Source organism: Primulina huaijiensis, chromosome 2 (genome assembly GCF_012295235.1).
Source record: "Primulina huaijiensis isolate GDHJ02 chromosome 2, ASM1229523v2, whole genome shotgun sequence".
NCBI classification, from domain to species: Eukaryota; Viridiplantae; Streptophyta; class Magnoliopsida; order Lamiales; family Gesneriaceae; genus Primulina; species Primulina huaijiensis.
In genome coordinates, this window is record NC_133307.1 from 8,999,311 (window position 1) to 9,010,614 (window position 11,304).

Sequence of the window (11,304 nt, forward strand, 5' to 3'; positions counted from 1 at the left end):
AAACATGTGTGTTTTGTTTATAATGAAGGGGTGTGTGTATACGTGTATGAGTGTGTGTGAAAAAGTGTTGGAATAATTGAATATTTTAATATGTGTGTGTGGTGTGTAATAAACCACCTAATTAGTAATTATAAAGTGTTTTTAAATAAATAAATCATGCTAATAAAAATGTTAACAAATCAACAAATTAATAAAATTCTAATCTCATAATAAATTTACTAAAATCCCCTAATTGATAAACTTTAAAAGTTTAAAAATCCTAAAATGACTTAATATTTAAATTAGGCTTTAAAAATATTAAAAATTCATAAATTATTTAAAATGTCTCAAACCTAACTTAAAATAAAATACCACAATTAAAGTCACTAAAAATCATCTCGGTCTCCTTTCCTCGATCTCGTCTCGAATAATCGTCTGAAACATAAAACTCAAGAAAGCATTTTAACGTAGATCAATTAAACATAAATATTAAAATAATGAAATTTCATAAATTAAATAAATGCATAGATTTTACGTATACTGATTTTTGGGATTTACATATATATTCAAGATGCTAATTTTAACAAAAAAGAACAGAAAGTGAGTATGAACTAAAGTAAAGAACATGTAATTTTTTTATGGATGTATGGAGACTTAAATATTCAAATGTTATGAAACGTCTGTCCTTTTTTATGCTTAAAAATACTAGAAATTTTTTTTTCAACATGAAATGGACGAACGCTCACTAATTCATGAAAATATTTTTATAAAACATTTTGCACCATTTTAAATAAAACAACCAACTAGTATTTGAAAATCCAAGGGAAATAGTCAAAACATGAAATCGTCAAATGTTTTAACAAACCTAAAAAGCAATAAATGTGGAAAGTATAATCCTCTCAAAACCACTCAAAAGCATAAATAAATAATCTTAAAAATCTTTTAACGTAGATCATAATCATAAATCGTAAGTACAGAAAAGTAGAAGCGCTGGTCCTCGGGTCGTGTGCACATTCAGTCCAGTCAGGTCAACCATCAAGACCTCCATCAAACTCACCTGCATCCATCACACCTAGTGAGTCTAAAGACTCAACACACCGTAATATTGATAACAAATAATACGTATAAAATCACATGCAATAGTGAAAGATATTTTTACATAAAAATAACATTTTCATGACATGCATAACATAAATCTCAACCTTTTTTTTCCTTTTTTCCTCATTCATAAAGTGTATCGTTTTATCATGAACATAAACATTTTACTTTTTATTGAATTTAGATCGTTAATTGTGATTTTCGTCATCCTCAAAAAGTCGATGGATCCATCTACATGTAACCACAGTACTGGACGGCGGGGATATCAGCGACGATCTCTCGTCCACTGAGCCTTGGCCTATCCTCATCGAATGTAAATACGATCGTCGGCTCCCTCTGGGGCCTTTTTCCACAAATGAGCTCCCTCTGGGGCCTTTTCCCTCACGACATCCCCATTCTTATCCTCATATCCTCAATAGTCAAAATTATTTCACTTCCTTCAACGTTTTACTTTTTCATCAGTTTATAAAAATCATGAATTTAATATCAATTTTCCTTTTAAAAACAAGCATGCAACATATTCTTTTTAACTTTATCGCTTCGTCGTAAATTCCACAAAATGAATCATAAAATTCCATAAGACCTTAACATAAACTTTTTAGCATATAAAAATCCTTAAACATTCAAAATAATCATAATAGCATATAAAACCGTATTCAGAGCACTGCCATGACTTTCACTAATTTTTTTGGTGTAAAAAGACCGTTTTACCCCTCGACGTAAAATTCCACGTTTTTTACTTTTTCATGATTTCATTGACTCTAGCATGTCCCAAATAATTATTTAAGCTTAAATTAATTTCTCATGATTTTATTTGGCTTAAAACTAGACTTTTTATTTAATCGTTTTGAAGGCGTTTTAATCCCCAAAAATCCCAAACTTTAACATAAAATTCCTAAATTCAAAACTTAGACTTTTTTTATTATTTTAGCCCTCGTAAACCACGACTAACCCCTGTGAGCCGTGTTTCGAATTAATTTTCCAAGGAGAAAACCATAGACCCTCGACTTTAGCCCTTATGAACCACCCTCACGTTTTCTTGAATCCAGCTCGAGCCGCCCCGAGCCATTAACGGAACACACCTCCCCTGGACCCTCATGACCCCTCTGGACCACTAGGACCCCTAAGACTCGCACCACATCTTGAAACCGCAGCCCTACAAGCCTTGCAGCTCTCGGCCGAGGACTCCAAGTAGCCATGAACTCTTGTTTGTGTGCTTAGGACCCAGCCGACGCCCCAGCCCCTAAACCAACCTCTAGTGCACCTAGCTAGGACCCTAAAGACTCGCCCTAGCCCATCCCTTGAGCCACGGACTAAGCCCACGTCCCTGCGCAAGCCCTGGACCCTGCACGCAGATTCCTTTTCTCTCGGGTGGGAGTCCTAGCAAGCTAGGAATCATTCCCCAGCCCATGACTCGAGTCCTAGCATGGCTAGGACTCTACCATTGACCCCTCACAGACCCTTCACAGACCCTGGACCCCAACCGTGCTCAAGAAAACCACTCCTTGATCATAACCGAGCTAACATGATCACTTGACAAGAAAATTTCGTACCAGCTTGTTTCTTTTGTGATTGCCGTGAGTATGGTATGTGTGCTAGGACCTTAAATCATGTATAAACCTTACTTGATCATAACGTAACATCAACACGTGTAGGACAAGATTTTGAACATAAAACCATTAGTTTATCTCATGTATATGAAAAAATCCGAAAATAATAATAAGAACACCATGCTTTTCATACAAACGTAATTAAAAACGTTAATACGATGTGATAGAAGAGAAAATGAGATGTATGGCGTGCCTTTGCGTTTTAAACGCACGATTATCCGTTGACGACGAAGAACGATGACGAGGAGGGCCTAGGCTTGATACACCCTTGAAGCTTTTCGATTTTTCTTCCCAAACTTGATGTGTGTGTGTGTGTCGTGTGTTGTAGAAGTTTTTTTGGGAGAGATTTTCAGAAAAGAGGCGTGAGTTTGTGTGATAATGAGGAGTGTTTTAACACTTTAAATACTTAATTAAACCCTAAGAAGGCTTAGGCCTATTAAGCACATAATTTAGGCACATTAATCTTTAATTAAAATTTAATTAAAATATTAAAATAGTTTTGTTAAAAATAGTTTGTGAATTTAATAGTCGGGTTGCCAAAAATTTCGTATTTTTGTTGAAAACCAACACCAATCAAATTTACATCCCGACGTATAAAATTACCTCAAAACTCTTTATTTTCAAAAATATAGAAAAGCATTACTCATATTTTAAATAATTAAAATTAATTATTTAATAAAAATATTTTACGTTTTTTTAGCCCTCGTTCTCCGTTCCTCGATCGCAACTTGAATAATCCTTAAAAATACAGTTTTATACATAATGATAATAAAATCCTATTTAACATATAATCAAGTATGTTATATAATCAATTAAGCATTGGAAATCAATTAATTAGTCATTTTTCTTATTTACTAGATTTGCATGCAGTTGGATTACGTCGTCTTGATTTTGGACTTTACGTGTTACCTTTTCTTCTACTTAAGAAAGAATACAACAAAAGACTTTGAGTTATACAATCCTTGTACAACTCTACTTCGACTTTGACTTATCACATCGCCTAAGTCAAAATTCATAGTATCAATTCAACAAAACAAGTTCTGGCTTGTTTAATAACCTGAGCGGCTCAACAAAAAGGCCAAATTTTCCATCAATTAGCTTTGACGGTTAGAATTGATAGGGTATTACAAGTTGATTCTTGATGATCTGATATGAATAGATAGGCGTGTGCTAGGTGAACAACTTAATATTGTAGAAATAATTAGTGTGCTTGAGATCTTGTATAATGAAAATTGTAAAATCTTGAAACTTGTTGATTTTTTTATGAATTTCTGAATCTACATATTTATATCTGAAGTTTTTCAACGATCATATGTACTTTCTCCCGATACATTGGTATTGTCAGTCTCTCTTCATCATGCACTATATCAAATGCCCATTTATTGTTTCTTTACTATTTATGGCTTTAGCACTTTTAGCTTCTAAAAAATTGATTGACTCTTGAAAAACTATGAGACATTTTTGTCAATTAGGAGTTGGTAGAATACTGTACTTATCAATTTATCTAACAGTTTTTTACCATCTTGAGTTGGTTGTATTCATCTTGATCTATTAATGTCTGAGAGGTTAAAATTGAACGGTTAGACTTTGAATATTTTTATATAGCGTTGTGTGTTTAGAAACATATTCAAGAGATGATCTTCTTATGTTATATGCAGCTTTAGCTTCTTGTAAAACAATGAGTTGTCTGATGTGTCTAACGACTTGAATCCTTTGATTACATGAAATAGACAACTGGACCTGAAACAGTTCGATGTTGTTTTTGTCATATCCTAAACTTAAAGTTTTTTAAACTTAAAAGCTATACATTCCCCAAGTTGCATATGATTGAAAACCAAAAATTGAGATGATATTCTGATAGCACTGGATTTTCAAAATTTGGTTTCTTCTGGAAAGCAAAAAACCAAAGTTGTAAATTCTGACAATATTCCTATACCAACTTCCGTATATTATAAGAAAAATGAGAAACATCATTTAGAATCTCGTATTAACAAAAGATTAGAATTGTAACCAATTACAACTTAAAATGCAACGACTTAACATTGAACAATATAAAAGACTATGTTTTGCAAGTTTGCACCGAGATTGAGTCAGTTAGGATAAACAAGTGCGCATCCATATACTAAAACAAAAAAGTTTCCTATGTTAGAATTACTGTATAATGTTCACCAGTTATACCTTATTCTTATATAGTTTACACATACCAAACCAAAATTATTATTTTTTAATAGCTTGCAAAGTCGAATTCATTCATTGAAAATTTATAAATATAATGGAGATTAGAGAATACATATTCAACAAAAAACGCAATTCAAATTCCATCTTGATTCGAGACCAAAATCCACGTCCGTCAAAATGGATATTGCCTTTCTGATTTTTTCAAATTCCATCTTAAAGGACCGCGGTGGTGGGTCAGCCAGACAAGAGGTTGGCGGAGTTCTGCGATGAGAAAAGAGATTGCCTGGCCGATTCACTTCAAAAAAGCAATATTAAAATTTTACATTTAAAAAAAAAAAAATTAAAATCTGAGCTGGCACCCACGCTATTGTGCACACACAGGTAATCAAATCAATATATATATATATACACACACAAACATATATTTTTACGATCGGCACTAATTTTATTTTACCGGTTGATTTCAACGCAAAACCTAATTTTCCATCTCTGTTCATAATCCCTAAAATTTAGTATTTATCTCGTTTTGATCCTCTTAATCCTCGGCTGCTGCACCAAATTCCCCCAATTTATTGGTAAGATGCTTATGATTTTTCTCAGATTTTCGTTGTTTTTTAATTTTTCATGTAATTTTTTATCAATACTATTTCGTGAAGATTAAAATATTCGGAAAAATGAGTACTTGCTGCTTATGTAAAATCTTTTACAGCAGGCACAGCTTGTCTTCACTGTATTTCTCGTTTCGACATTGATTTTATTTTTATTTTTTCGAACATTATGTTAGTTATTAATTCTTTAGCATAATGAAAATTAACGATTTTTTACTGCATGAACGCGCTTCAGTTGAGTGTCGCTCGAATTGAAGCAGTTTGGAAATGGCTGGGTTTAGGGCTTAACACTTAATTGAAGCTCGTGCTGCTGCTGAGGAAGATCTGCCTTTTTTTTTGGTTACTATTTTCGGTGGTCCTCGAGTAATTTGCACAAATCTCCAAGGGTGTTTCTGGAATCTGGCAGAATGTCTGAAACAACCGCGATGACAAACCGTGAGCAGTTTACCGGAGCTTCCACTTTGTATCCGGGCACGGTGCAGGCCTCGGTGGCTTCACAGCCGCAGCTGGATCATGACATGCGCATGGGCTACGCAACCGAAGGCATGACCGCCGCGTACAGGCCAATGGATTCGCCGCCGCCTTTCCAGTCTATCTCTGCCGGCGCCACGAAGCACGTGATGAACTCGGTTGCCAGTGAACAGAAACGCAAGAGAGGGAGGCCCAGGAAGTATGGGGTTGATGGCGGCGTGGCTTCTGGACAGCAACCCATTGATGCTGCGATGCAACAGTCACAGACTTTCTCTCCACAGGCGGCGCCTCAATCGATGCTTCAGCAGGATTCCCAGCTACTACCACTGGGTGGATCGGCTTCTCCCACGTCCAAGAAGACCAGAGGTAGACCTCCTGGTTCAAAAAACAAGAAGCGACGGGCCGAAGCTTTGGGTAAAAATTTAATATTTTCCATATTGGGAATATGGAATATTTTTTCTTCGTATGGATGACTCGGTTTGGATCTGATTGCTAAAATTTAGCTTGTACCTCATCTCTCGTGCGCTTTTATTATATTAGGTTTTGTTTTCTTACTTTCTGGTTTTATTTTATGTTGTTGATACAGTACGTGCTCCATAAAAATATATTTGTAGACGGTAGTATCTGTTGGTGCTGGAATCGAAGAATATTGTAATGCAAGTTGGTGGTATGACGCAGTACTATTTCATTGAATGGATTACATAGCAAAATTGGTAAACAAATAATATTATAAGAGTGCTGGAACTTAGTAACATACACGAGTGTGGTGGATCTTTGTGGCTGTTGGATCTGACCCACTTCAGGTTCTGGTAAAAGTAATATTACTAGCATTACTCTGTTCTTTTGTATCCTCACTTTCTTTTGAATATATATGATATTATTGCCACATAAACTGTTTCATAGTTATTACACATAATTTCAAATATTTCCTCTTTTTTCCATCAATGTTATCCATTTTAAGTTTTTTTTTTTTGGTGTAGTATCTATTTTGTTGTGAGTTACTCATGCTTATCCAATCTTTTGATTGACTATTTATATTTATAACATTCAGATTGAAAACAGTGTATAATTTCTATTCCTTGTTGTTTTGCTTCCACCATATGTTTTATATTCAATTATTGTGTTTGTTTACGAGTTTCCAAACTTCATTCATATTGTCTTAAAAGTTAAGCTGTGGAACCTTTTAAGTATGAACACTGTTTCATCATCATTATGAATTTCTGAGGAATGCCATACCGATAAATTCTGACATAAAGTTATGCCTGCAGGTTCGACTGGTATAGGATTTGTACCTCATGTTATCAATGTAATGGCAGGAGAGGTTGGCATTTTAATACTTGCATTAATTTCTGTTAAATCAATAAATACTATTCATTATGCTTTTATGTTGGGTTTATCAATCTATATTTCATTACTGCCAAAGAACATGGAGTTAAACCAATATTCATGGCGCCTCTGTCACATTTTCTTTAAGAATTATTATTCTGATTCCAGTGGAAATATGCACATCTGTAGTATATATTCCTTCTCAGGAACTTCTACTCTCACTAATCGGGAAAACAGTATAGTTAAGCAAAATTAATCATTAATGGGATCTTGCCTCAAAGACACACAATAAGATTTTTTTAGTTGGTATTTCAAATCTTATGATGAATTGGTCTAATTTATTTCTTCGGCAATTAGGGTTTCAACAAAGTCCTGAGGTCCTAATTACACTCTATTATTACAACATGTTACTTGGTGAAAATTTGAAGTAGTTTATCGCCAGCTATGTTTCTTTTGGCATCATGATCTTGAAGGATAAATACTTCTAAATCTTCCATGTAGTCTCACACGAATGACCTAACTGAATTGGTTCATAATCCATTTTGATGTATCCGTTTAACATTATCCGTTCCCTTATACTTGTTTTTCTGTTGTTGATGGTTATGCAATGCATGGGGATCTATGGCTTCTTTTCACCTAAATTTCATAATACCTGGGAGCTGTCCTCTTTGCTCAATGCATACTGGTTTTATTAACTCATCCTGAAGAGCAGTGTGTGCTTTATAGGTTTCACAACTTCATGTATTGCACCACTTCAATACTTCATTTGTGTGTTTATGGCACACTTTTACCATCAGAACTGTCTGCAATTTACTTGGATCGGTTTTAGGTTTATGGTACATATTTTACCATTTATCATGTGCACTTTACTTGGATTGTTCCCACATCCATCCTTTCCCAGAAAGAATGGGTTCACCCGAGTTCGAGTTTTTTTGAACGAGAAAGATCTTGACATGTGCGTTTCACCAGAATTCAGATACAAATTACAAGTTGGAGATTATATTTCTCGTATAACTAAAAATTAGCAAATGGTATTTCAGGATGTATCTTCAAAAATAATGGCATTTTGTCAGAATGTTCCAAGGGCTGTTTGCATCCTATCTTGCAGTGGTGTTATATCAGACATTACACTCCATCAAGCTGCAACATCTGGTGGAACTGCAACTTATCAGGTTTATTGTTTTAGATCTATATTACCATTGCTGGCATGCGAAGCTTATTCAAATTTCTAGAAGCCTGACTCATTAGCGTGACAAATTCCAAAAGGTCCACAGTCGGATAAGGATATCAAACCTAAATTTCTCTTTTTAATTTGTCCCTAATTTTCTTGTTATAATTTGTTCCCATTGTGCAGGGGCGATTTGATATCTTGTCCCTCTCTGGCTCATTTTTGCTGTCAGAAATCTCTGGCCAAAAAAGCAGAATTGGTGGATTAAGTATAACGTTATCTGGATCTGATGGAAGGGTTTTCGGTGGTTGTGTGGCTGGTTTGCTTATTGCCGCTTCCACTGTGCAGGTTAGTTAAATGGATGAAGAAAACTGTTCCAGGTCTTGATTTCTGGAACATAAATATGTGTATCCCATGGTTGGTATCAGTGTCTCCACATATAACAGCCTCAGACTAATTATTTTGGAAGGAAAATTGAGAGATCAACTATCATTTGACCGGTGTTTTTTTTTTTTTAAAATATCGGACTGCAAGGCAGTGGAACTTATCTTCGAATTTATTTACCATATAATGTTCATCTGTGAGGGTCAGATCACAGTTTAGCCTAATTTAGTTATTTCGCCGGGCTCGTCTTAGGGTCTTCCTAACCCAAATTATATTAATGATTCTGGACCGAGGAAACTAGTTGTTAAGAGTTTTTGTTGCTGTCAATATTTGTTTTGACTGTAAGTCGAGTTATGAGTGCACATTATATATAAATAAAAGTGATTATGGTGTTCCATTATATGAAATGATTTTTTTGCTTATTACAGGTAATAGTTGGAAGTTTTCTCGCAGATGGTCGAAAGGAACTGAAATCTGCAAACCACATGGAGTCTTTATTTCCTCTGCCAAAAGCTAACTTGGGCGGTGCTTCGGGTGCCAACAGCTCACCATCTCGAGGAACTTTCAGCGAATCCTCTGGTGGGCCTGCAAGTCCTCTCAATCTGAGCTCAGGAGGCTTTAATATTAATAATAACCTCCATGGCATTTCCAGCATGCCATGGAAATGATCTTGTTCGCACAATCTTTTCCCAGTCGTATGAATATTTGAAAATAATCCATCTTAGAAGCTAACTTATGGTAGAAGTAGAACTGATCTCTGTAGTTTCATTGTCTGATTGAGGACCGCGGGCTGCTTTGCTCTCTAATTTATGGGCATGCATGAAAAGTGGACCTGGGCACTTAATCATTTGATACAATAGTTTTTTTCAAGGCAGTTGTAGTTAATGCCACCTTTATGTTCCTGGGTACTCATCTCCTCTCCCAATTTCATCACCTTATCACTTAGCTGCTGTGTTTTGTCATTCTTGTGTTATTCTTGTGCTATCTACGCTTTGGTAATCACATCCATCACATTCATGTTTAAACACGTGGGTTCCGTGGTCGGCCTAGAGTAGGCACTTTTGAATGAAAAAAAAGGTCAAATCTGTAAGCCTTGTATTGGATTCTCGGCTGTCCCTAATTGGAATCTTGGAACCCTTTTAGATTGGAGGTAATTTGATTCCACCCGATGTTTCAACACAACCACGAATGATGACAATGCCCGCACAAACGAAATTTGCTAAATGTGCATCTTCCTCTATATATGGTACATGGAAATTATATCAAAACGTTGGGTGACGACGAAGTAAAGAGAGTGAAGTTTGTTGAAAACCAAATTCTGGAGTTTGACAAACTGATCAACCAACTGATACACGCAAGTACATTCAATAACTGCACTTAATAACTGAAATCAGCTAACTGATCAGTTGGAAACTGATTTATGCTAAAGCACTCTTCAACTGAACATGTCTCGGGAAAGAACGATCAACCGACAAAGAGACATAGAAGATTGCAACGCCGCACTTAAATCAATACAGCTTAGTTCTAAGCGCATTTCGACGAAAGCAGTTAAGACGCCGCATCACAATAAATGAAGGAAACAATATCCAAGGAATAATCAAGTAAAAAATCAACGGATACAAAGATTGAAATTCATCTCAAGTTACCGTTGGAAAGAAAACATATAAATAAGTGAACAAAGCAGCTGAGAAGAAGAACCATCAACGCATTATTGAAGCTTGCTGTTACGCTGCTAAAATCACAATTCACAGCTCACGTATATCAGACATATCAGTAGCATCTAAAGCTACTCTTTGAGCGTGTTAGCACTTTGTAATTCAATCAAGAATATATCAGTTGTGCTAAGATCAGTCACGAACTGATAAAAGCTGTTGTATGCTAAGAGTTTCAGCTTTGGCAGTGTTAAATCCAAACTGAAGTGGGTCAGTACAAGTCTTGTATTCGATTAAAGTCTTTTAGTGGAAATCCTATCCTTGAGATAGAAGGGGTGACGTAGGAGTGATTGAAATCTCCGAACATCCAGAAACAATCCTTGCGTACTTTATTTCAGTTTTGTATTCTATCTTTCAGTCAGTTATTTTCCGCAACTACTCTTAGTTTAACTGATTGTCATTGACCAACAAGATTCCGAGAATCAGTTTGTCACCAAACTGAATTCAAAATTCGAAAAGATTCATTTTAATTGTGAGTGTTTATTCAACCCCCCCTTCTAAACACTCTTGATACGTTAATCGATCCTATCAAGTGGTTTCAAAGCAGTTGAATCTTGTTCTTAAATACTTTTGATCTATAAACTTGCTAGCATGACTTTATTCAACAAAATCCCTATGTTCTCCAGAGAAGAATTTGATGATTGGAAAATCAGAATGCAAGCTCATTTAGCTGCACAAGATGATGACATGCGGTATGTCATAACTGATGGACCCATGAAGATTCTGAAAACTAATACAGCAGTTGCCAGAACAGAAGAGGCACCACAAAG

At 35.4% G+C, this 11,304-nt stretch overlaps 1 protein-coding gene across 1 annotated transcript; it reads left to right on the plus strand.

The window, feature by feature from the left end:
- The first annotated feature begins 5,307 nt into the window (after positions 1-5,307).
- Positions 5,308-9,490, plus strand: LOC140966705 (AT-hook motif nuclear-localized protein 10-like). The gene is made up of 6 exons (XM_073426958.1): positions 5,308-5,440; positions 5,709-6,358; positions 7,213-7,265; positions 8,311-8,442; positions 8,625-8,786; positions 9,251-9,490. Exons 2-6 carry the CDS (start codon positions 5,881-5,883, stop codon positions 9,488-9,490), a joined length of 1,065 nt encoding a protein of 354 aa, XP_073283059.1. The 5' UTR covers positions 5,308-5,440; positions 5,709-5,880.
- The last annotated feature ends 1,814 nt before the right edge of the window (positions 9,491-11,304 follow it).

Excerpts from the sequence above, each read along its gene's own strand:
- LOC140966705 (XM_073426958.1), top strand. The coding sequence starts at position 5,881 with ATGTCTGAAACAACCGCGATGACAAACCGTGAGCAGTTTACCGGAGCT. Across the intron at positions 7,266-8,310 it reads TCAATGTAATGGCAGGAGAG|GATGTATCTTCAAAAATAAT; the intron begins GTTGGCATTTTA and ends ATGGTATTTCAG. Across the intron at positions 8,443-8,624 it reads GTGGAACTGCAACTTATCAG|GGGCGATTTGATATCTTGTC; the intron begins GTTTATTGTTTT and ends CCCATTGTGCAG.